The sequence below is a fragment of the Oncorhynchus mykiss genome, chromosome 10 (assembly GCF_013265735.2).
Source record: "Oncorhynchus mykiss isolate Arlee chromosome 10, USDA_OmykA_1.1, whole genome shotgun sequence".
NCBI lineage: Eukaryota > Metazoa > Chordata > Actinopteri > Salmoniformes > Salmonidae > Oncorhynchus > Oncorhynchus mykiss.
The window spans coordinates 55410046-55436563 of record NC_048574.1 but is presented as its reverse complement, the minus strand read 5'-3'; the positions used below and the strand labels follow the sequence as shown (position 1 = coordinate 55436563).

Sequence of the window (26518 nt, the reverse complement as noted above, 5' to 3'; positions counted from 1 at the left end):
CTCAGTATGGCTAGGTGGCAAGCTCTAGGAGTCTTGGTGATTCCAAGCGTCTTTAATTTAAAAATTATGGAGGCCACTGTTCTTGGGGACCTTCAATGCCAATGCTGCAGACATTTTTTGTACCCATCACCAGATCTGTGCCTCGACACAATTGTGTCTTGGAGCTCTACGGACAATTCCTTTGACCTCATGGCTTGGTTTTTGCTCTGACATGCACTTTCAAATGAATTGAATTTACCACAGGTGGACTCCAATCAAGTTGTAGAAACATCTCAAGGATGATCAATGGAAACAGGATACGCCTTAGCTCAAGTCTCATAGCAAAGGGTCTGTTAGCAGTTGATGTTACGCTTCAATAACACAGACCCCAAAGCAAATCAGGCGGAGAAAAATAGGTTTATTCAAAGAGGACAAATCATAGATGTTATGCTGAGAGGCAGATGTTCATTCTCCCCTGTCCTGAGTGATTCTCTCCACAGAACCAAGTGACAGGATGTAATTTATAACCTAACCCTAGCCTGTGGTTGACACATTAGAATTCCTTGCAATAAAACTGGGCCAATGGCCAAATAACAAGTACCCTGTTTCAGACAACATATAGACGACAAATTCCTCCCATGTCTCTGACCCATTGATCATTAATGCCCTATTACAGAAAACCCACTATTTCCATTGATCGTTAATTCCCTCTTGACCTTTAGTCCTCTGTGTTGTACATTTATCTTCAAAATATTCTTACATGTCTGAATACTTACGTAAATAAGTCTATTTTTAATAAATTTGCAAAATGTTTTAACCCGTTTCAATCATTATGGGGTTGTATGTAGATTGAGGATTTTTGATTGAATCAACTTTATACGGCTGTAAAATAACATAATATGGGAAAGTAAGGGGTTTGAATACTTTCTGAATGCACTTTGTGCCATTCAGAGGGTGAGTTGCCTTTGAAAAGTGTATGGCACCGGTTTGTGTCAAGAACTGCAACGCTGATGGGTTTTTCCACACAACAGTTTCCCCGCGTGTATCAAGAATGTCTTTTGAGTGCTGGACATTCCAGCCAACTTGAAACAACTGTAGGAAGCATTGGAGTCAACATGGGCCAGCATCCCTGTAGAACACTTTGACACCTTGTAGAGTCCATGCCCAGACAAATTGAGGCTGTTCTGAGGGGAAAAAGGAAGGGATGCATCTCAATATTAGGAAGGTGTCCTTCATGTTCTCTTACACAGTGTCAAAAGACTACCACCTTCGTTAAAAGGCCAGTGCAGACATGTCTCTCTCAATATCAAATCCTTTCTGGTGTGAATATATAATTTCCGGGTATAATATTCTGGCTGAGCTAGACCTACGGTTTATATGCTAATGGAATTAGTTTGTAACAGATCAAATTGGCATTGAGCTTTTTGAAGTTCAAGTTTCAAAAGCTATACAGGACTTTTACATGGTTCACACCACAAATTACTACTGAAAAACCTAAGGGACCCTTTCAAGAGTCCATACAAAACGTAACAAAAATGAAAATCTAAATCAACTGCATAATTAACTCTTTATGGAATCAAAACTATAAATACTGAATAATAAAATAATAAAAACAAATGATTTGAAATGAAAAACATTGATTTTACAGTTATATTGCTCGGAATGTGATGCTATGATCTGAGCTACACTGATTTTGCATTAAAGACGAGTCTTAAATATATCTTAGCTAGGGGCCCATATTATTCATGTTTTTTTGTGACGTTCACATTTAGTGCACACATGATTTGAATATTGCTTAAATGGAAACGTACAATAAATAAAACTGTCTTGCCTTTGTCCTGCGTCTAGCTAGCACGCTAGCAACAACCGTCCATCGCTAAATATAATATTTTCCCTGTATCAAACCACAGTACAACACACTTCTCAAATACATTACATTCACACAGAATACAACATCAACAGCTGGTAAATTGATGCATAAGGCCTAAGGACAACAACAACAAAAAATGTTGTGAGGGCGTACATACAGTGTACGACTGTGTGATAATGAACACAACATATGCCTGATGGTCAATGTCAAACACATTCAATTCCAGTGGCTCCACTCTTCGAACCACTTTTAATGATCGGGTATAATTTTAGTAGTAGCATTACTGAATTTTCAGCCATTGTATCGTAACGTTACAGTATAGTGCAGAATGCTTGGATATCGTGGCTTGTTGGTTGAGTGGCAGCTGTAGCTCGAGGCCTGAAAACTACCCTCAGGGGAGATATAAATAAACATGGCAGGGTGTCAAACACACCAAGGACAGATGAAGTGGCAAAGGCCCTCTGAAAACCCCACTGTCCGAAAGGCAATATCCTGGGTGTCACAAGAGTCTGACATAGGAACCCTGTTCTCAATACAGTACAGCACTTTCAAGGGAATAGGTTGGCATTTTTACACTAGAATAGGATGTCATTTAGATGCACCTTTGAAGTGCCCCCATTTTCCCTATGATCCATCCATGTAATTTCCTCCTTGGTGAAGTGTTCTTCCTGGTTCCCATCACTGACGTTGGTTTGGTATCAGAGGGTACTCTCGTAGGTGATTGGGGACTCGGTCATAGTTCCGCTTTGCTCCCGCTCTGCATATCCAAGGAAAAAGGGTAGAAAATTATAATTTTTTTTTTTACCGTGTGTGTGTGTGTATGTGTGTGTGTGTGTGTGTGTAACTGAAGTGCCTCTGAGTATAAACAAAATATGACTATAGGCCAAATGGTCAACATGGAAAATGTCTCAGTGAGTGTAGTCTGAGACACAGCGATGGGCAGGTAACACGTTTCACCAGGACACACAGTGTAGTCATAAAAAAAAATCTCCCTGCAAACCTGAAGAGCAAAAAAAGCCACCATTGTTTGGTGACAGGGCTGAGACGAAGCATGACGCAGGAAACAAAAGACTACCTGAAGCCACAATGCAAATCATTCTCCAACCCACGGCTTCTCTTTATTAGCCTGAGATTCTGACTGATAAGCTCTGTTTCACCACTGTCAACAATGTTGAAACAAAAGCATAACAGTTTGGATTCCAGGTTTTCCAAATAAAGATCATCTCCGTCATAAAGGGACACTGCTTTTCATAAACACGCTTCCTTCCCTATGCTGTGTGGACAAAGCTATGACAAGCTGGTTTAAAAACAAAAAAGCACAATGGTGTATAATAGGAGTGGAGGTTAAAACCATAATGTGCTGTATAAGGTCACCGTTTATGTCATGTGGGGGATGACAGCTGTCACTCAAGCAAGGTTAGTAGTAGTTGTGGGTTTTTGTGTGCACTTCAATTTTAAAAGCACTGAGATGGTGAGGCAGTCCTTCCTATTACTGTGTGTGTGTGTGTACACTTCGGTCTGTGCATTTATGCAGACAATGTGTTTACACATTCTGTGTGTGCGTTCTCACCCCAGGCAGGGTTCTTTGGTTTCTGTAGCAGGCGAGGTCCTGTGAGTCCGATGACCAGGGCTCCTATGGGGGCGGTGAGCAGGATGGAGAGCACGGCCACTGTCAGCACGTCCATGCCGTACTTCTCCAGCTCTGTATCCTCCTTGGTGCGGGCCATGTCCAGCGCTGTGGAGCCGATGGCCGCCTGGGGAGAAAAGAGGAAGGGAGGAGATCGACACATTGGCCACGTTACCCTCAACATTGTGAGTTAAAGCACCTACAATTTGTTGGAAAACGCCGACGTTGGGAATGACATGACAGATGTTGCCCAACCCCTTCCCCTTCTCATGCAGAGCAGCACCAGAGTGTGCCATTTTTATTTTTTTACTCACAATACTAACATTGTTACAGACAAAAACATGTTGCAATCACAAGTTAGTTACAATATTCAAATGCTATGGTTATTTTGCTTGTTGAAACCTTTTATTGTGTCAGGAAAATTTCAGCCTTAGAATCTTGTTCTTGTTTTTTTTTTTTTAAATAGAGAGATGAAAGGTAGGAGAGTGCTGAAAGAGCAGTAAGCTGAATTCGAGCCCGTGCTGGCAGAGGTAAATCGTATGTGTGCTCCACAGGTAGCGGCTTAGACCACTCCAGGCCACCTTGGTTCCTGTTTAACATTAAGTACCTGTACGGTGGCTTTGGGTAGCCAGGCCAGAGCGATGAAGAGCTTCTCTTTGAAGTTGAAGCCGGCACACAGCACACAGATGAAGGTGAAGAGAACACGCACCAGCAGACCAATGGCCAGAGAGCCTATGCCCAGGCCTGGTGGGACAGGGAAGGGAATAGAATGATAAACACTTTACTCAGGTTAAAGTAGGAAAACACACCTGATAGAAGATCTCCAAAGAGCGGGGTATAAAGGTATATGTGGTGTGTGTGTTCTTACTGACTGTGTGTTTACGCGTGTGTTTGTGTTCTCACCGACAGTGTTTTTGTCCAGCTCTGAGATTTGGATCTCAGCCCCGATCAGGCCAAAGAGCAGTGGCTGGAACACTTCCCAGGCAATACCCACTATGTCCTCCACAGGGACCTGCACACAAACACACAGAGTCAGTCAGACACACACGTTACGGTTTCTCAAATTACTGACGTTTTCAAACACAATTTGTGAAAGTAGTCAAATGGAAGGGTTTGAGAAGCACTATCAAGTAATAACAAAAACATTTAACAAAAAAACACGTACCAGACACAAACCAGACTACAGAGAGAGTTCAGCAAACACCAAGACTTCACTACTTTGTTTCTCTACTAGAGAATCTGCCTCCCAAAGAGACAATATCAGATGTGACTCTGACTGTATATTTAGGATTGGGCCTCTGTATACTGACTGGAAGGGTCCCACTGTGTCTTAAGACAACAGTTTGTGCTACACTGGAACGTTCAAGCTGTCCAGCTGCTATCCGATGCTTTAGTTTAGTCCACTGTGTTAGAGGTAAGGGCTAGAGGGGCATTTGGGTGTTGGGTGAGAGAGTAAGTGCCTAGCTAGAAGATGCAGGGTACGGAGGGTTGAGTGAGGGGTCGGCACGGGATGGGGTCGTTGACTGACCTTTGATCTTCTCCAGCCCAGGCCAGCCAGGAAGGCAAGGACCAGGGTGCAGAGGCCCCCCGAGCCGGGGAAGCCAGCCACGTTGCTGCCGAACACAGCAAACACCGACAGGCCCAGCAGCAGGAATGAGCGCTTCATCACGACGTTGTCCTACAGGAGAGAGAGCGAGAGAAGGAAGAAAGGACGCATTAATAAAGTTTCCCAAACAAGGACTATGTCCCTGGACTAACATTACTGAGAAAACTGAGCTCCGTTATAGGTCAACTCTACAAGCTAGTTTCCTAGACCTGGCCTACTCCTAGACTAAAAGCTAAGTGCTTTCAATGGAGATTCCTACCTGGTCTTTGCTGGGAAAGTAGCGCAGCAGAAATCCCAGCAGTACCCCAGCTACCATTCCCCCTCCCACCTCCAGTATACCTCTCAGCAGGTTGTACCACATGGATCCTGCAGAGGGAGACACAGCACAACAAAACATATGAAGTTAATATCTAAACAGATGGGATCGTCCCAAATGTTACCCTGTTACTTATAGAGTGCACTACTTTTGACCAGAGTCCTATGTGGACCCTGGTCAAAAATAGTTCACTCTATAGGGAATGGGATGCCATTAGGGAAGCAGTATGCAGCAGGAAGTCAATAATACAAATCATGCAATACAGAGGAAGACACCGTAATAGCTCATACGAAATGGCATGGCGCTTGCAACAACATGGTTTGTAGGTTTGATTCCCGAAGTGTGAGGGCGCCATCTATTGGATCCAGCACGGATTGCAGGAAGATCTCTAGTAACGTTGCAACAAAAAACAGATAATAAAGTTCTATTTTTTTCATAGTGGTCTCCTCTCATCATTGGCTCAGAGCAGAGGCACAAATCAACATGCTCCCGACTAATTGGATCCCTACCGGTGGCGAAGGCCATGCCCATGCAGGTGGTGAAGCCGGTGATGGCCAGGATGTCATCGAAGCTGCCGGCGGCCATGAGGAGGGTAGGGATGCCCTGCTCCAAGCCGTAGCCGTCCTTCTGCAGCAGCAGCATGGAGGGAACCACCACGGCCGGGGACACGGCTCCCAGCACAAATCTACAAGAGACGGGAGAGCCAAAGTGAGGGTTAATCATCATATTCATCAGGTTTGGGTTGCCAGAATGGGTGAGTTTGGGTTGCCAGGCTGAAGAACGACCTCCGAAGTAACAACCTGTAATATGAATAATGATCATATGACCATTTAGCGGATAGCCAGTACAAACCTACAGGAGAGGAGACACATTATGAGAGTTCATCATTTAATATGGGCCCGTGGAAGATGCTTTCAAAGGTCGGGTTACTGTAAAAGCACTTTGACAACTATTGATGTAAAAAGGGCTCTAAATAAAAATAACACATTTGATTGATTGATTTGAAGACATCAAACCTAGAAGGGACAGGGGACGGGAGAATACAATGAGTAAAGACAATGTGTTTAATGATGCAGCTTTACTAATAGGGATTAGTTTGAGATATACACTATATGTGGACATCCTTTCAAATGAGTGGATTTGGCAATTTCAGCCACATCCAATGCTGACAGGTGTATCAAATCAAGCACACAGCCATGCAATATTCCATAGACAAACATTGGCAGTAGAATGGCCCTACTGAAGTGTGGCAGATCATCAACGTGGCAGATCATCACATTTCTGCGCTGCTAGAGCTGCCCCGGCCAACTGTAAGTGCTGTTGGCAATGTCTAGGAGCAACAACGACTCAGCCGTGAAGTGGTAGGCCACACCAGCTCACAGAACGGAACTGCCGAGTGCTGAAGCACGTAGTGTGTAAAAATCACCTGTCATCAGCACAAGAACTGTTCGTCTGGAGCTTCATGAAATGAATTCCCTTGGCCGAGTAGCTGCACACAAGCCTAAGATCACCATGCGCAATCCCAAGCGTCGGCTGGTGTGGTGTAAAGCTCATCAGTGCCCAACCTCACTAATGCTCGTGGTTGAATGGAAGCAAGTCCCCGCAGCATTGTTCCAAATTCAAATTGAAAGCCTTCCCAGAAGAGTGGAGGCTGTTATAGCAGTAAAGGGGGGACCAACTCCATATTAATGCCCATGATTTTGGAATGAGATGTTCGACGAGCAGGTTTCCACACACTTTTGGTCATGTAGTATATTTAGAGGGATGGATGAATAGAATGATGGACAGATCAGAGTGAGAGACCATAAAAGTGGATTGGACAAGAGAGAGAGCAAGAGGAGCGAGGACGAGAGAAATAGAGAAGACAGAGATATAACAAAAGAGAGGGAGAGAGCGAGAGAGAGAGAAAGAAAGAGAGCAAAGGGCTAAGTGTCAGGATGAAATGAAAATGTATAAAGGCGGGGTCTCCAATCCTGTTCATCGAGGGCTAACCATCCTGTCGGTTTTTGCTCCAACCCCAGTTAGAACTAACCTGGTTAGAGCTAATTATTAGAATCAGGTGCACTAGATTAGGGTTGGAGTGAACTCCTACAGGACGGTAGCTTTCCAGGAACAGGATTGGAGAGCCCTGGTATAAAGGATACTTCAAGTGTTCACGGTGAGGCAGCTGCCAAATACTCTACACCCGTCTTATTGGAATGCAAGCGGTGTTAGGTAGCCCTTTAGCTTTACAAATGCATCGGGAGGCCGCAGAATACTGAATGGGATTTAGAAGTAGAAGGCTCAGAGAGGACGACAGAGAGACAGCGAAGAGAGATCGAGAGAGAAAGAGAGAGATAAAACGAGACAGAGAAAGAGAGTTTACCCTAGGATGAATCCCCAGATCCAGGGCAAGCCCATGAGGAAGTGGGAGACGATGGCGACGGTGCAGGCCTCGATGATGCAGGGTCCCATTCCCACGCGCGCACACACCATACTCAGCTTCTTCAGAGCCTGGGAACACACATGTACACACACAAATTAAAAGGAAAAATCCACATTGCAATAGTCCATTGTGGATACAGTCGCAAAATGTTTTGCATGTCTGCAATCAAGTTTTGAAGAAATATGATTTTCAAGAAGCAAAGTGTCACTTGCTACATCATGATGATGATGAGTTTTGCATCATACGATGTACTTTGCGCCATGACGACGTGGCAAGTGACACTTTGCTTCCTGAAAGTCATGAAAACTTAACTGCTGAAATGCAAAACATTTTGGGACTGTATCAACAGTGAACTAATGAAAAAGATATACACATTTATAGTTTGAGGGGATTTTTCCTTTAACACAGGAACTTAAATAATAAAAGACAAGTACTAAACACTAAAAGCGTCGGCCTATGGAGAGAGATGAGTGTTTGATTGACATACCGAGCCGTCCAATCCCAGGCCTGCTCGGGCCAGGATGACAGCGAGGGCAATGTTCCTCAGGGAGGCAGACCATCGGAAGTCGATGTACACGGCGTCCGTTACCACGGGGATATTACGCAGCAGGAAGCCCGTCAATAGCATACCTGTAGAGAATGACAGAAAACAATGATAACTTTAATATAATAGTATGATAAAGTAATACTTTTATTAACAACCATGGTGTTATTCTTTGGACTTTCTCACAGCAAAGGGGGGGGGGGACAATGTCTTCCTGTTGTTCTGAAGACAACCATGTTTTTTTAAGAGTTAAACAGAAAACTTCAGGCTAAGATATTATTCCCATCTTCACAATGGTTTGGTCAAGAAATACACCTTTTATGGAACTGAATATTAAAAAGGTTGAAGATCAATTGGTTTAAGATATCAAAAGCTTCTAGGCATAGGAGTCTTTTGGGAGTAAAGGAAAAACGTTTCCAAGTAGGGATAATGCAAACATTGGAGTCTTTAATCTACTGTATGAAATTGAATTGCCTTTTGAAGGTCAGAAAGATCAATGTGGTCCTGTGTGGTTCAGTTGGTAAGAGAGTGGCATTAGCCAACGCCAGGGTTGTGTGGATTTGAGGCAACGTAGGCCAAAAAAGGTCTGTTCAGTTCAAACAATGAAACGGGGACTTTGAACTGGGAAACAGAGTTCCTCTGGGTTTACAAAAAGAAAAACAGGGGTTGGAGAGACAATAACTATCAAAAGATGTACATCCAACAATCAGGACTTTACTTCTGAACTGAACTATGGGAGTGGCCTCTGATCGTTAGTGTAGTGTCTATCCGAACAAAGATGGCAAATCAAAAGACCCACCAAACACTTATTTATTATCTCCAATCTCCTTTCTGGACTGTTGAAAGCGAGGAGTAGGTTGTGAATCTAAACGTCTGACTTGTGGGCTGAACGAGTGGCCACTGTCTTATTATAGGGGTCTATGCAAACTACAGGACTTGTCATGTGGCTACCGGCATCAAGACTTTGGTCAAAGCTGCGCCGTGTCTCAACCAAGTCTCTATATTATGTTAAGAAATGCAAATACATTTGAATTCACTCCCTATCAGTCTAAGTCAACAAGGTTGTTCATTTGGTTAGAAATGGAATACGGTGGGATATAAACTCACGCCACTGTCTAGGTATGGTAGTAACACATGTATGACGTACTACACACGAAGTAGCAGTGTTGGCAAAGCCAGACAGAATAATAAAAGACTGTTTGACCATGTTACATGCAGCTGAAACAGTCACATTGGACATGTATAGTAAAGAGCAGTAGTGAGGGGACAAGCAAGTGCATGCATGCTAAATATAGTGAGTGGGTGTGTTTAATCTGAATGTGGGCTTATTATAGTAAGTAGTCGTGTGTGTGTGTGTGTGTGTTCTATCTATGATAACAGCAGATATATATTACCAGCAGCCAGGCCACCACTCCCATATCAAAGACAAAGAAAAAGATGGCGTCTCTGACTGTTACTAAGGAACATGTATGGCACGCAACACCCTGAAGATGCCATATTGTCTCACTCTCAACAAGTGAAATGAGGTAGAGGTTACAGAAGATAACCTGTTGTAGTGCACATACACATGCGGTCACGGACAAGACAGAGCCTATCACCTACAACACACAAACACATATATATACACACACGCACACACACACACTCTCTCTCTCCATTCGCATTACCTACCCAGTAACGGGGGAAAGGGAGGCAATTTGGGCAGCTGTATGAGGCCCACCAGTTTTCCCCCGGTGACGGAACAGATGAAGAGCACGGTGATGCCGAACAGGTTCCCCCCCGGCAGACACTCCTTCTCTGTGATGGACCACACCACGCCAAACAGCACTAACGCAATGAGGACTGGGAGGGAGGAGAGGTCAGAAGTCAGTACGTGGCCAGTTAGCAGTTTGTTCGTTTTTTGCCTTTCACCTGCCAAATAAAATTAAATGTGCTGTACTTGATTTGCAAGGTATAATGGATTCAAAGGTCTACTACTAAGCATAAATGTTAACTTGTATATTTCAGTACATCAGGGACAGTGGGTAGTGCCTTAGTCCATCTGTAAATCTACTCCATTTGTGCTATATAAATGCCTCAGGGTATAACTGTGGCACTGTTCAACAGCATGCACTGGATAAAAATCAGCAATTCTAGAGGACCTTTGTGCCCTTTATTGACACACACAGACACACACACTGGTTCTACAAACTCCATCCTAACATATTACCCGCTCTCTCCATTTTCCACTCACCCAAGCACAAAACACTACAAGATGCCAATCCCTGAACCCATAGCAATGTCACCAAGGTAACATTTCTACGGTAGCATTAGCCCCCCCTGGTGCCCGGAATTAAATAAAACACAGACCACAATGGCATTATCAGCACATTGTAGCGTTATGAAGGTTCATTAGGCAAATATTGTATCTCTATTCTGGTGTCCATTGAAGTAGAATTCAATTTCTATGGGCACCAGCATAGAGACACAATATTAGAGTGGCCTATTTCTATGCTGGTGCCCACCCTTGGTGATGAGGGAGGACAGGAGGCCTCGGGGCGGGCAGGGGCATTCCCGGCGGAGCCTGCCACAGCAGATGACCGGGGGGTCGGTGTTGGTGCCCGCATCCACCACCGGGTTACGGGGGATGAAGTAGGTCTCCTCCGTGACTTGGGGGGTGGAGCTCCGGCTCACCACCACCTGAATCTGGTTCACACCCAGGAACTACCAGGGGAGGGGGGCAGAGACGTAGAGAAAAAGGGTCTTAGCTCCAAATGAAAATGTGTCAGTAGCCATACTTTTTAATTCAACTTTCTTACTACAAAAATGACATTTCAATAAAAGCTTCTGAAAAAGTAACACCCTATTGGATATTTGTTTATTAGTTGAGTTGAAATTATTGCAATCTTTCAAGAGAGAATGATTGTGGTGTCAGGAACTTGTTTAGGGTAGCCTCGCCTAACAATTGAAAGTTGATAAGAAGTAGAGGTCACGCCCTGGTCGAAGTATTTTGTGTTTATTTTCATTTATTTGGTCAGGCCAGGGTGTGGCATGGGTTTTTGTATGTGGTGTGTTGGGTTTGTAGCTTAGTGGGGTGTTCTAGTGAAGTCTATGGCTGTCTGAAGTGGTTCTCAATCAGAGGCAGGTGTTTATCGTTGTCTCTGATTGGGAACCATATTTAGGCAGCCATATTCTTTGGGTGTTTCGTGGGTGATTGTCCTTAGTGTCCTGATGTCCGTGTTTATGTGCACGAGTATTAGGCTGTTTCGGTTTTCGTTACGTTTATTGTTTTGTAGTGTTTGTATTTAGATTCGTGTTGCTTCAGTTTAATAAACATGGATCGCAATCTACACGCCGCATTTTGGTCCGATCCTTGCTACACCTCCTCGTCCGAGGAGGAGATAGAAGAAAGCCGTTACAGTAGTTACAGTAGAGGTCGACCGATTATGATTTTAACACCGATAATGATTATTGGAGGACCAAACAAAGCTGATACGGATTAATCGGACGATTTTTTAAAATGTATTTGTAATAATGACAATTACAACAATACTGAATGAACACTTATTTTAACTTAATATAATACATCAATAAATTCAATTTAGCCTGAAATATATAATGAAACATGTTCAATTTGGTTTAAATAATGCAAAAACAAAGTGTGGGAGAAGTAAAAGTGCAATATGTGCCATGTAAGAAAGCTAACGTTTAAGTTCCTTGCTCAGAACATGAGAACATATGAAAGCAGGTGGTTCCTTTTAACATGAGTCTTCAATATTCCCAGGTAAGAAGTTTTAAGTTGTAGTTATTATAGGACTATTTCTGTCTATACCATTTGTATTTCATTAACCTTTGACTATTGGATGTTCTTATATGCACTTTAGTATTGCCAGTGTAACAGTATAGCTTCCGTCCCTCTCCTCGCTCCTACCTGGGCTCGAACCAGGAACACATTGACAACAGCCACCCTCGAAGCAGCGTTACCAATCGCTCCACAAAAGCCGCGGACCTTGCAGAGCAAGGGGAACAACTACTCCTTTAAGTCTCAGAGCGAGTGACGTTTGAAACGCTATTAGCGCGCACCCCGCTAACTAGCTAGCCATTTCACATTGGTTACACCAGCCTAATCTTGGGAGTTGATAGGCTTGAAGTCATAAACAGCTGCTGGCAAACGCATGAAAGTGCTGTTTGAATGAATGCTTACGAGCCTGCTGGTGCATACCGTCGCTCAGTCCGACTGCTCTATCAAATCATAGACTTAGTTATAACATAACACACAGAAATACGAACCTTCGTTTCTGGATTTGAGCATATTAATGACCTATCATCTCGAAAACAAGACGTATTTTTTCAGTGAAATACGGAACCGTTCTGTATTTTATCTAACGGGTGGCATCCACAAGTCTAAATATTCCTGTTACATTGCACAACCTTCAATGTTATGTCATAATTACGTAAAATTCTGGCAAATTAGGCGGCCCAAACTGTTGCATATACACTGACTCTGTGTGCAATGAACGCAAGAGAAGTGACACAATTTCACCTGGTTAATAATGCCTGCTAACCTGGATTTCTTTCAGCTAAATATGCAGGTTTAAAAATATATACTTCTGTGTATTGATTTTAAGAAAGGCATTGATGTTTATGGTTAGGTACATATTGGAACAACGATACGCACCACATCGATTATATGCAACGCAGGACACGCTAGATAAACTAATAATATCATCAACCATGTGTAGTTAACTAGTGATTATGATTGATTGATTGTTTTTTATAAGATAAGTTTAATGCTAGCTAGTAACTTACCTTGGCTTACTGCATTCGCGTAACAGGCAGTCTCCCAGTGGAGTGCAATGAAAGGCAGGTGGTTAGAGCGTTGGACTAGTTAACCGCAACGTTGCAATATTGAATCCCCCGAGCTGACAAGGTAAAAATCTGTCATTCTGCCTCTGAACGAGGCAGTTAACCCACCGTTCCTAGACCATCATTGAAAATAAGAATGTGTTCTTAACTGACTTGCCTAGTTAAATAAAGATTAAATAAAAGTGAGAAAAAAAAAATATCTGCCAAATTGGTGTCCAAAAATACCAATTCTTATGAAAACTTGAAATCGGCCCGAATTAAAATCGGCCATTCCGATTAATCGGTCGACCTCTAATAAGAAGTATTGGAGCGAATGCCAACGCTACTGGCTTTTTTGCCTCCATTTCTTTGACACACCTATGTTAAGTAGTTCTTCATTGTTGACAAAGAGGTTAGTCATACTAACAAAACACTACTGTGTTCCCAGTAAGTAATAGTTCTCATGCTTATCATAAAGAGTAGATACAGACTTTTACTACAAAGAGTGTGCCACAATGAGAACAGTTAGTGTCATGAAAAAGGCTGTTGTTTCAACTTATACCACACTCTGTGAAATAAAGAGGCTGGCGAAAATCTGCTGGTAGGGTACATCTCGAGGTATGTTTCAAATGACCTAACAAAACGTCAGCAATGATTTTACTTTTCTTTTCCCATAAATAATTGACGCCATCAATGCATAAAGCCAAATAAGAGTGCACAGTACACTGCCAATAGGAAATGTAAACTAATGCCTTCAAAACTGATTCTAGATCAATGTATGGAACTAGTATTATGCCAAAGCTTCCGGTCAGCCATTTCTCATAGATTCAGTGACTCAGTATCATTAAATGATGTAAAGGCTATCTATTAGCAGTTTGGCTAAAGCACTATATATACTATACCTCTGCATGGTTCGTTACTGGCAAGGCTCCGTCACTGTGTTCTAGGTCCAGCAAGGGAGAAGATGTAGGTGGCTTCGACTTGGGCTGGTCGTCCTCCATCATGGCATCTAGTACAGTTCACGTTCTCCTCCTCACTTCTCTAACCTCACAGCAAATGCGGTGGAGGGTTGGCCATCGGTGCATTGCTGCTCTGTTCCTGTTGTATCCCAAGGTCTGACTGTCCAGCACTAGCTCCCATTCAGTGAGTCGTCACCTCTTCCTCAGTCAAAGGCAGTGAGAGAGTGAGTGTTTGCTTGGTGGAATTGGCCAGAGAGGCATTTGAGGCAAACACGGCTGTAGAGATAGGAGGTGGAAACCAGCCAAATGCAGGAGCAATCAAAGGTGAAGGTAAACAGTAACTGTAAAACAGACAATAAAGACTGAGGTTTTCAAATTTCAGCATTCTTCTATCAGTATGGACTGAGACTGGGAATAAAGGGCATCAATGCATGAATTAATTTCCTCTAACTTCATATAGAAATCATACTATGTTATTAGCTACATTGCCACCAATCTCCTTCTCCTATGATAAAGGCAGTCAATATAATGGCATTTCAATTACAGCAGTATCCATTTTAATCGGAACCAAGCTGAAGTTCGATTACTTTATATAAACACGTTCCACCCAGTTTTTATGCGAGTAAAGTCGTACTGAATAAAAATTAATTGTGACAGCTGTGATGGAAACAGGAAGTTTCGGTACAATTTTATAAATGCCGACAGATCATTTGTTCGTTCAACATGGTTGGATCTTTTTGAACTTCACAGGGTGGCGACAATGCACGGTGATGCGCTTGATGCCGCTTTTCAATACATATCCTGGGCCTTATTCTGGTGACATGATGATCGGTGCTTGACTGCCGTTCGACAAAAAATACAAATATTCTCATCATGTAGACTAGCCTTCCCGCACGCGGAACTTCCTTTCATAGGATAACCAGATCCAAAGTAATTCTTATCCATCGGGTGATTAGTTGAGCCTTATTTTAAGGCGTGACATCACTTTGTCCGCCATTGTTTTGGTAAGGGCTCAATCTCTCTCCCCTCTTATCTAAAACTTGGTTGACAAGTGACAACCCTAAAACCAGTAGTAACGACCAACTTCAATGACAGTTATCTAATATTCCCGCACCCCAATAACATTGTCGCCGAGGAGGGCTTGTTAGCTAGCTACAGGGTTTGAGTCACCACAGACAGTTTTATTATAAAACAGCTCAGCTAGCAACGCTAGCTAGACTGTCTAGACTCAGGAGCTCATGGGCACATACTAGACATGTCACATAGGAGCCAGCTGGTTAGATATGATTCCACCATGGGCAACAACCGTCTACTAGTTCGTTTTCACAAAAATGTTAGACTCATAGCTAGTTTATCCAGTGATCACCACATTTAGAAGGATAGCTACTGATTGAATTGTAGCATGCTGGCTCACATGGGCCAGGCAGAAGCCATCTCGCTAGTTAACAGTTAGCTAACAGTGGACGCCAAACTCAGAAACTCACGGCCTAAAATAGCCACCTGGTTAGATATGATGGCAACAATGTATGAAAACGAACTAGGTTAAATATGTTCAACTCATAGTTAGTTTAGCCACTGACCACTGCATTTAGGAGGCTAATTCAATTATTAAAATGTAGATAGTGGCTACTACCTGGCCAGTGAGCTACTAGCCAACTAATTGTGGATTTCCTTAAGATGGGTTAAACTGGGTGGACTTTAAAAATCCCAATGTCGCTGAGCCTTTCACATTAAACTTCCACCATTCCTGTAGTTTATTTTTGTTTTCAATTTTTTTTTATTTTATTGGTCACATACACATGGTCAGCAGATGTTATTGGGAGTGTAGCGAAATTCTTGTGCTTCTAGTTCCGACAGCGAAGTAATATCTAACAATTCCACAACAACTACCTAACACACAAATCTAAGAAAAGGAATGGAATAAGAATGTATACATATAAATATATGGATGAGCGGCATAGACAAGATGCAATAGATATATGTACAGTGGGGCAAAAAAGTATTTAGTCAGCCACCAATTGTGCAAGTTCTCCCACTTAAAAAGATGAGAGGCCTGTAATTTTCATCATAGGTACACTTCAACTATGACAGACAAAATGAGAAGAAAAAAAAAAATCCAGAAAATCACATTGTAGGATTTTTAATGAATTTATTGGCAATTATAAATTTGCAATTATGGTGGAAAATAAGTATTTGGTCAATAACAAAAGTTTCTCAATACTTTGTTATATACCCTTTGTTGGCAATGACAGAGGTCAAACGTTTTCTGTAAGTCTTCACAAGGTTTTCACACACTGTTGCTGGTATTTTGACCAATTTCTCCATGCAGATCTCCTCTAGAGCAGTGATGTTTTGAGGCTGTTGCTGGGCAACATGGACTTTCAACTCCCTCCAAAGATTTTCTATGGGGTTGAGATCTGGAGACTGGCTAGGCTACTCCAGGACCTTGAAATGCTTCTTACGAAGCCACTCTTTCGTTGCCCGGGCGGTGTGTTTGGGATCGTTGTCATGCTGAAAGACCCAGCCACGTTTCATCTTCAATGCCCTTGCTGATGGAAGGAGGTTTTCACTCAAAATCTCACAATACATGGCCCCATTCATTCTTTCCTTTACACGGATCAGTCGTCCTGGTCCCTTTGCAGAAAAACAGCCCCAAAGCATGATGTTTCCACCCCCATGCTTCACAGTAGGTATGGTGCTCTTTGGATGCAACTCAGCATTCTTTGTCCTCCAAACACGACGAGTTGAGTTTTTACCAAAAAGTTATATTTTGGTTTCATCTGACCATATGACATTCTCCCAATCTGCTTCTGGATCATCCAAATGCTCTCTAGCAAACTTCAGACGGGCCTGGACATGAACTGGCTTAAGCAGGGGGACACGTCTGGCACTGCAGAATTTGAGTCCCTGGCGGCGTAGTGTGTTACTGATGGTAGGCTTTGTTACTTTGGTCCCAGCTCTCTGCAGGTCATTCACTAGGTCCCCCCGTGTGGTTCTGGGATTTTTGCTCACCTTGTGATCATTTTTGACCCCACGGGGTGAGATCTTGCGTGGAGCCCCAGATCGAGGGAGATTATCAGTGGTCTTGTATGTCTTCCATTTCCTAATAATTGCTCCCACAGTTGATTTCTTCAAACCAAGCTGCTTACCTATTGCAGATTCAGTCTTCCCAGCCTGGTGCAGGTCTACAATTTTGTTTCTGGTGTCCTTTGACAGCTCTTTGGTCTTGGCCACAGTGGAGTTTGGAGTGTGACTGTTTGAGGTTGTGGACAGGTGTCTCTTATACTGATAACAAGTTCAAACAGGTGCCATTGATACAGGTAACGAGTGGAGGACAGAGGAGCCTCTTAAAGAAAAAGTTACAGGTCTGTGAGAGCCAGAAATCTTGCTTGTTTGTAGGTGACCAAATACTTATTTTCCACCATAATTTGCAAATAAATTCATTAAAAATCCTATAATGTGATTTTCTGGATTATTTTTCTCATTTTGTCTGTCATAGTTGAAGTGTACCTATGACGAAAATTACAGGCCTCTCTCATCTTTTTAAGTGGGAGAACTTGCACAATTGGTGGCTGACTAAATACTTTTTTGCCCCACTGTATATACTGTATTTTATAACATATGAGATGAGTAATGCAAGATATGTAAACATTATTAAAGTGACTAGTGATCCATTTGTTAGTGGCCAATGATTTCAAGTCTGTATGTAGGCAACAGCCTCTCTGTGTTAGTGGTGGCTGTTTAACAGTCGGAAGGCCTTGAGATTGAAATATAGCTTCTGTCTCTATCCCAGCTTTGATGCACCTGTACTGACCTCGCCTTCTGGATGATAGCGGGGTGAACAGGCAGTGGCTCGGGTGGTTGTTGTCCTTGATGATCTTTTTGCCCTTCCTGTGACATCGGGTGCTGTAGGTGTCTTGGAGGGTAGGTAGTTTGCCCCCGGTGATGTGTTGTGCAGACCGCACTACCCTCTGGAGAGCCCTGCGGTTGTGGGCGGTGCAGTTTCCGTACCAGGCGGTGATACAGCCCGACAGGATGCTCTCGATTGTGTATCCGTAAAAGTTTGTCAGGATTTTGGGTGACAAGCCAAATTTCTTCAGCCTCTTGAGGTTGAAGAGGCATCGTTGCGCCTTTTTCACCACTGTGTAGGTGGACTATTTCAGTTTGTCCGTGATGTGTACGCCGAGGAACTTAAAACCTTTCACCTCCTCCACTGCTGTCCTGTCGACGTGGATAGGGGGGTGCTCCCTCTGCCGTTTCCTGAAGTCCATGATCATTTCCTTTCCTTTGTTGACGTTGACTTAGAGGTTGTTTTCCTGACACCATACTCCGAGTGCCCTCACCTCCTCCCTATAGGCTGTCTCGTCGTTGTTGGTAATCAAGCCTACCACTGTTGTGTCGTCTACAAACTTGATGATTGAGTTGGAGACGTGCATGGCCACGCAGTCATGGGTGAACAGAAGGGGGCTGAGCATGCACCCTTGTGTGGCCCCAGTGTTGAAGATCAGCGAAGTGGAGATGTTTCCTACCTTCACAACCTGGGGCGGCCTGTCAAAGTCTAGGACCCAAGTGCACACGGTGGTGTTGAGAGACCCAGGGCTTCAAGCTTAATGATTAGCTTGGAGGGTACTATGGTGTTGAGCTGTAGTCAATGAACAGCATTCTTACATGGGTATTCCTCTTGTCCAGATGGGATAAGGCAGTGTGCAGGCGATTGCATCGTCTGTGGACCTATTGGGGCGGTACTCAAATGGAAATTGAAGTGGGTCTAGGGTGACAGGTAAGCTTGAGATGATATAATCCTTGAATAGTCTTTCAAAGCACTTCACGATGACAGAAGTGAGTGCTGTGGGGCGATAGTCATTTAGTTCAGTTACCTTTGCCTTCTTGGGTACAGGGACAATGGTGGCAATATTGAAGCATGACTGGGATGGGGAGAGATTGAATATGTCTGTAAACACACCAGCCAGCTGGTCTGCGCATGCTCTGAGGACATGGCTAGGGATGCCGTTTGGGCCTGCAGCCTTGTGAAGGTTAACACGTTTAAATGTCTTGCTCATGTCGGCCACGGAGAAGGAGAGCCCACAGTCCTTTGTAGCGGGCCGCATTGGTGGCACTGTGTTATTCTCAAAGCGGGCAAAGAACGTGTGTAGTTTGTCTGGAAGCAAGACGTCGGTGTCCGTGATGTGGCTGGGTTTCTTTTTGTAGTCCGTGATTGCCTGTAGACCCTGCCACATATGTCTTGTGTCTGAGCTGTTGAATTGCGACTCCACTTTGTCTCTATACTGACAATTCGCTAACCTTGCGGAGGGAATGACTACACTGTTTGTATTCGGCCATATTCCCATGGTGAAATGCGGTGGGTCATGCTTTCAGTTTTGCGCGAATACCACCATCTATGTTGCCAACGTAGTGGTGTGCACACTGAACGATGTGGCACAGATGGTGGTCACACACTTCAAGATTCTTCACCTGTTCGTGAGGTTTCTCAATACCACGCGGTCTCATGAAAACAATTATGTGATTACATTTAATGTAGCTATGAGCTGAGTGTGGCGGTATTTCAAATATAAAGAGCTGGCTCTTTTGCTTGTTGTCCTGATGTATTTGAATACGTGCCAGGAGATAAGATATGACTATATATAGCTAGCTCCCACAGCCGGTCCAAGCTAGCTAGCTATATTGAACTAAAATATAACATTTCAAAGATTTGACTGAGTTACAGTTCATAGAAGGAAATCAGTCAGTTTAAATAAATTCATTAGTCCCTAATCTATGGAGTTCACATGACTGGGCATGGGCGCAGCCATGGGTGGGCCTGGGAGGGCATAGATCCACCCACTGGGGAGACAGGCCCAGGCAATCCAAATTAGTTTTTCCCCACAAAAGGTCTTTATTACAGACAGAAAGAAACCTAAGCAACCACAGGTGAAGGATCTGGATCTGGATGTGGAGGTCCTGGCCTGGCGTGGTTACACGTGGTCTGCGGTTGTGAGGTCGGTTGGACGTACTGACAAATTATCTAAAACGATGTTGGAGGTGGCTTACGTTAGAGAAACAAACATTAAATTATCTGGCAACAGCTCTGGTGGACATTCCTACAGTCAGCATGGCAATTGCACACCCTCTCAAAACTTGAGACGTCAGTGGCATTGTGTTGTGGGACAAAACTGCACAGAGGCCTTTTATTGTCCCCAGCACAAGGTGCACTTGTGTAATGATAATGCTGTTTAAAAATCAGGAGAAATGCTCACTGACAGGGACGTAAACAAATTTGTTCACAACATTTTAGAGAAATAAGCGTTTTGTTTGTATGGAACATTTACGGAATCCTTTATTTCAGCTCATGAAACACTTTACATGTTGTGTTTATATTTTTGTTCAGTATAGAAAGTGATTCCATAACGTTAGTTCACGCGAGTTACCTTGCCTCACCTCACCAAGTACGGTTATATTTACACAATAGTACGATTATTGTGGATCATCAGATTAATATAATAGTTAGTTTAAAACGTATACATGTTTTGCCGGAATAATGAGTTTGCTAATAATCCTGTTTAACGTTACATGGACACATTTGAAATCAGGCTACATGATGGGATTTTAAAAAATAAAGCAGAAAATCGCCAATCAAAATAAACATGCGCTCATACATTCATTAACACTAATAATTTGATATTCAACAGATTATAGGAGAAGGCCGAGTATGGCGTTAAGTGTTTACATGACCATCTTAAATCGGCGTAACGTCAAAATCGAAGTAAACATACACCGATTAAAACACCGGGTTTTCTAAGCAAATTTTGGAATTATTAGGGCACGTTAACGCTTAATTGGCGTTCAAGCACAGTAATTGATATGCGCATGTGCCAGCACCGGTAGCTCGAGCAAACGGGAAGTATACGTTTTAGAAATCGTTTTCACATACAAACTTTATATGTCCGAACTATTGTTGTGTGCATGTAACCGTCCTCGAGTCTCGACGTCAAACTGCAAAGTTACCACACAGACACATTATTGCAAAGCAGCCATCGGGATAGTGAAAATTATAACCAATACCGCCCAAAAAATATGACGTTGTTTATGCCAGTAAACTACACTGACCGACGTTAGTTAATCCAATTTTGAAGAAGAAAACACTAATCAATGCTAGGTTTAACGCGAGCCCATATGGCACCTTTTGGAACCTAGCTACTTTAGCTGGCTAACGTTATTCTCAAGCCTATGGCATATGGTCTCGCGCATTAGCAACAAACTAGCTAGTTGGCTTCATCGTATCTTTACATTCACATGATTGATATCGACGGCCTTTAAAAAGTATTTATTCCCGTAGACGCTTAAAACATAACTACTTAACACTATGGCTAACTATTATGCCCCGGCGGTCTAAAAACGCACTGAAATACCGCGCGCAAACCTTCAGCAAAATAGCTACCAACTGTTGTTTTATAAATCACACCATAAAGTAGTCACAATGACTTGTCACTCACCTCAAAACACAATAACTGCCATGCCCATTGTATGAACTGTGTGTGCCGGCTAACGGATTCCACAGGATTAGTGATGTCCACTCCTGCACGGAGTTGCTACAGTACGTGATGATGGGCAGGATGGATGACAAGACCATCCACATGAGATCAGTGTGTATTATTACAGTAACACACCGTTTTTAATTCAGTATTTTGACTGCTACAAGGCTAAGCAATAAAATAAAAAGTACATAATTTAAAAAAAGAAACATACATAGCAATAGTAGTTGGACCTATTGATCGGATCCGTATACTGTTCGTTCAATCAAAATCCGAATTTAACATCGAAGACGGATATGAATTTCCACTGCATGACATTGTTTTCTAATCTCATCCACAAATTGTTACTCAATAACAGAAAGGCGTGGAGAGCAGCGGCTACAAACTGGATAAATACACAGAGAGGCGTGGCTAAATGTGGCCACGCCCCCGGGTAGGGTACAGCCGTAGTTTACGCCCATGTGTCACGCTAAACCAGGTATTCCCAAACTGGGGTACGCCAAATTCACATTTTTTTTTTTAAATAAAAAATATAAAAAATATTCACATTTTCAAATAGTCCATTTATATTTTCCAACAAGGCTATACATTTGGGTGAGTTTTCTTTCTCGCATCAGAAGCCTCCTTTCACTGCCAAAAATGAAAATGTTATTATCTAGTGTTCAGCGAAATAACAACACAATGTCAAAAACAGGTAGCCTAGTTAAATAATTAACATCCAATCACATTAACCATTACTCTCTCGTTGGAATTCCACTAACGGTCCGTATGTAGCCAAACTTAGATGTTGCTCATTCCATTTGCTCGAAAATAGATAAATGATTAAAAAAAGTAAGTCCATACAGACACATTCCAGCTCTACTGGTAGTACTGCTACTACCAGCAGTACTACACCTGACGACGACACAAGTTGTTCTGATTCCACAAGCACATCCAATGCTAGCATCAGCAATTCTACATTTGTTGTTAGCCCAGCCAGCATGGACATTGACAGTTGTGAATCTGATGCAGCCGAAGAGCTACTCCCCATTACCCGGGAAAGCACCAAACAACAGACAGGGACGTTGGACCATTAAAGAGGCGCAAATATGATGAGAACTACATTGATTTGGGGTTCACTTATATTGGGAGTAGTGCCTTTCCTCAGCCACAGTGTGTTATATGTGCAAAAGTACTATCTCACAACTCAATGAAACCTTCACTCCTGCGAAGACATTTACAAACAAAACATGCCAATTTGAAAAATAAGCCACAGGAATTTTTTGAGCAAGAATTAAGAAGACTTTTGAGTAGTAATACATGTATAGCAACAGATACCATTAATAGGAATGGGCTAGAAGCATTTCATATGGTGAGCTACCGAGTGGCTAGAACAGGCAAGCCCCATACTATTGTGGAGGACTTATTTCTTCCTGCTGCCGCGGATATGGCTGGGACAATGCTGCTACCGACGCCACTTGGGTACACTGCAGCATCCACCGAGAGGCTCTTGCTGCCTGACAGCTTGAAAGACGTTTTGGACACTAGAGTGAAAATGGTCAACTTTGTTAAAGCAAGGCCCCTGAACTCTCATGAATTTTCTGCACTATGCAATGACATGGGTAGCGACCATGTAACACTTTTACAACATGCAGAAGTGCGCTGGTTATCAAGGGGCAAAGTATTAACAGTTTTTAAAAATTGAGAGATAAGCTTAAAGTTTTCATTACTGCCCATAATTTTCATTTGTCTGACCGCTTGCATGATGACGAGTTTCTCACACGACTGGCCTATCTGGGTGATGTTTTTTCTCACCTGAATAATCTGAATCTAGGATTACAGGGAACCTTCGCAACTACACTCAATGTGCGGGGCAAAATTGAGGCTATGATTATGAAGTTGGAGCTCTTCTCTGTCTGCATTAACAAGGACAACACACAGGTCATTCCATCATTACAGACAATGTCAAATGTGATATGGCGAAGCACCTGAGTGAGTTGGGTGCGCAATTACGCAGGTAATTTCCCGAAACGGATGACACAAACGACTGGATTCATTATCCCTTTCATGCCCTGCCTCCAGTCCACTTACCGATATCTGAACAAGAGAGCTTCATCGAAATCGCAACAAGCGGTTCTGTGAAAATTGAATTTAATCAGAAGCCACTGCCAGGTCTGGATAGGGCTGCACTCGCAGTATCCTGCCTTGGCAAATCATGCTGTTGCAACCACGTACCTACAAGTACGTACCTAGAGTTGAAGTCGGAAGTTTACATACACTTAGGTTTTTCAACCACTCCACTTGTTAACAAACTATAGTTTTGGCAAGTCGGTTAGGACATCTACTTTGTGCATGACACAAGTGATTTTTCCAACAATTGTTTACAGACAGATTATTTCACTTATAATTCACTGTATCACAATTCCAGTGGGTCAGACGTTTACATACACTAAGTTGACTGTGCCTTTAAACAGCTTGCAAAATTCCAGAAAATGATGTCATGGCTTTAGAAGCTTCTGATGGGCTAATTGACATCATTTGAGTCAATTGGTGGTATTCCTGTGGATGTATTTCAAGGCCTACCTTCAAACTCAGTGCCTCTTTGCTTGACATCATGGGGAAATCAAAAGAAATCAGCCAAGACCTCAGAAAAACAATGTAGACCTCCATAAGTCTGGTTCATCCTTGGGAGCAATTTCCAAATGCCTGAAGGTACCACGTTAATCTGTACAAACAATAGTACGCAAGTATAATCACCATGGGACCACGCAGCTGTCATATCGCTCAGGAAGGAGACTGTTTGGCCATAATGACCATCATTATGTTTGGAGGAAAAGGGGGATGCTTGCAAGCCGAAGAACACCATCCCAACCGTGAACCACGGTGGTTGCAGCATAATGTTGTGGAGGTGCTTTGCTGCAGGAGGGACTGGTGCGCTTCACAAAATAGATGGCATCATGAGTACGGAGAAATATGTGGATATGTTGAAGCAACATCTCAAGACATCAGTCAGGAAGTTAAAGCTTGGACGCAAATGGGTCTTCCAAATGGACAATGACCCCAAGCATACTTCCAAAGTTGTGGCAAAATGGCTTAAGGACAATAAAGTCAAGGTATTGGAGTGGCCATCGCAAAGCCCTGACCTCAATTATATGGAAAATTTGTGGGCAGAATTGAAAAAGCGTTTGTGAGCAAGGAGGCCTACAAATCTGACTCAGTTGCACCAGCTCTGTCAGGAGGAATGGGCCAAAATTCACCTAACTTATTGTGGGAAGGTTGTGGAAGGCTACCCAAAACTTTTGACCCAAGTTAAACAATTTAAAGGCAATTCTACCATATACTAATTGAGTTTATGTAAACTTCTGACCCACTGGGAATGTGATGAAAGAAATAAAAGCTGAAATAAATCATTCTCTCTACTATTATTCTGACATTTCACATTCTTAAAATAGTTGTGATCCTGACTGACCTTAGACAGGGAATTTTTCCTAGGATTAAAATGTCAGAAATTGTGAAAAAATGATTTGAAATGTATTTGGCTAAGGTGTACAGTGGGGCAAAAAAGTATTTAGTCAGCCACCAATTGTACAAGTTCTCCCACTTAAAAAGATGAGAGAGGCCTGTAATTTTCATCATAGGTACACTTCAACTAAGACCGACAAAATGGAGCCAGTCTCCAGAAAATCACATTGTAGGATTTTTAATGAATTTATTTGCAAATTATGGTGGAAAATAAGTATTTGGTCAATACCAAAAGTTTATCTCAATACTTTGTTATATACCCTTTGTTGGCAATGACAGAGGTTAAACGTTTTCTGTAAGTCTTCACAAGGTTTTCACACACTGTTGCTGGTATTTTGGCCCATTCCTCCATGCAGATCTCCTCTAGAGCAGTGATGTTTTGGGGCTGTTGCTGGGCAACACGGACTTTCAACTCCCTCCAAAGATTTTCTATGGGGTTGAGATCTGGAGACTGGCTAGGCCACTTCAGGACCTTGAAATGCTTCTTACGAAGCCACTCCTTCGTTGCCCGGGCGGTGTGTTTGGGATTATTGTCATGCTGAAAGACCCAGCCACGTTTCATCTTCAATGCCCTTGCTGATGGAAGGAGGTTTTCACTCAAAATCTCACGATATATGGCCCCATTCTTTCCTTTACACGGATCAGTCGTCCTGGTCCCTTTGCAGAAAAACAGCCCCAAAGTATGATGTTTCCACCCCCATGCTTCACAGTAGGTATGCTGTTCTTTGGATGCAACTCAGCATTCTTTGTCCTCCAAACACGACGAGTTGAGTTTTTACCAAAAAGTTATATTTTGGTTTTATCTGACCATATAACATTCTCCCAATCTGCTTCTGGATCATCCAAATGCTCTCTAGCAAACTTCAAACGGGCCTGGACATATACTGGCTTAAACAGGGGGACACGTCTGGCACTGCAGAATTTGAGTCCCTGGCGGCGTAGTGTGTTACTGATGGTAGGCTTTGTTACTTTGGTCCCAGCTCTCTGCAGGTCATTCACTAGGTCCCCCCGTGTGGTTCTGGGATTTTTGCTCACCGTTCTTGTGATCATTTTGACCCCACGGGGTGAGATCTTGCATGGAGCCCCAGATCGAGGGAGATTATCAGTGGTCTTGTATGTCTTCCATTTCCTAATAATTGCTCCCACAGTTGATTTCTTCAAACCAAGCTGCTTACCTATTGCAGATTCAGTCTTCCCAGCCTGGTGCAGGTCTACAATTTTGTTTCTGGTGTCCTTTGACAACTCTTTGGTCTTGGCCATAGTGGAGTTTGGAGTGTGACTGTTTGAGGTTGTGGACAGGTGTCTTTTATACTGATAACAAGTTCAAACAGGTGCCAT

At 42.9% G+C, this 26518-nt stretch overlaps 1 protein-coding gene across 4 annotated transcripts; it reads right to left on the bottom strand.

Annotated features, from left to right (window-relative positions):
* Positions 1-377: 377 nt before the first annotated feature.
* Positions 378-22052, bottom strand: LOC110534323 (sodium/hydrogen exchanger 9B2). Of its 4 annotated transcripts, XM_036933398.1 has the most exons (14): positions 21894-22052; positions 21641-21736; positions 14094-14491; positions 10872-11070; positions 10039-10209; positions 8311-8453; positions 7764-7891; positions 5908-6083; positions 5342-5448; positions 5005-5154; positions 4380-4488; positions 4084-4220; positions 3420-3603; positions 378-2606 (listed from the first exon to the last, which is right to left on the bottom strand). In XM_036933398.1, the coding sequence occupies exons 3-14, from the start codon at positions 14193-14195 to the stop codon at positions 2548-2550; spliced, it is 1665 nt and encodes a 554-aa protein (XP_036789293.1). In that variant the 5' UTR covers positions 14196-14491; positions 21641-21736; positions 21894-22052; the 3' UTR covers positions 378-2547. The 4 variants fall into 4 exon arrangements, with proteins under 4 accessions (XP_036789293.1, XP_036789291.1, XP_036789294.1 ...); XM_036933396.1 differs by having other exon boundaries at positions 21641-22052; XM_036933399.1 differs by having other exon boundaries at positions 10872-11052; positions 21641-22052.
* Positions 22053-26518: the final 4466 nt, after the last annotated feature.

Coding starts and splice junctions, on each gene's coding strand:
- LOC110534323 (XM_036933396.1), bottom strand. CDS start 14,195: ATGATGGAGGACGACCAGCCCAAGTCGAAGCCACCTACATCTTCTCCC. Junction 5,449..5,907: donor GGGCATGGCCTTCGCCACCG/GTAGGGATCCAA, acceptor CTCCCTCTGCAG/GATCCATGTGGTACAACCTG. Junction 4,221..4,379: donor GCTGGACAAAAACACTGTCG/GTGAGAACACAA, acceptor CTGTCCCACCAG/GCCTGGGCATAGGCTCTCTG.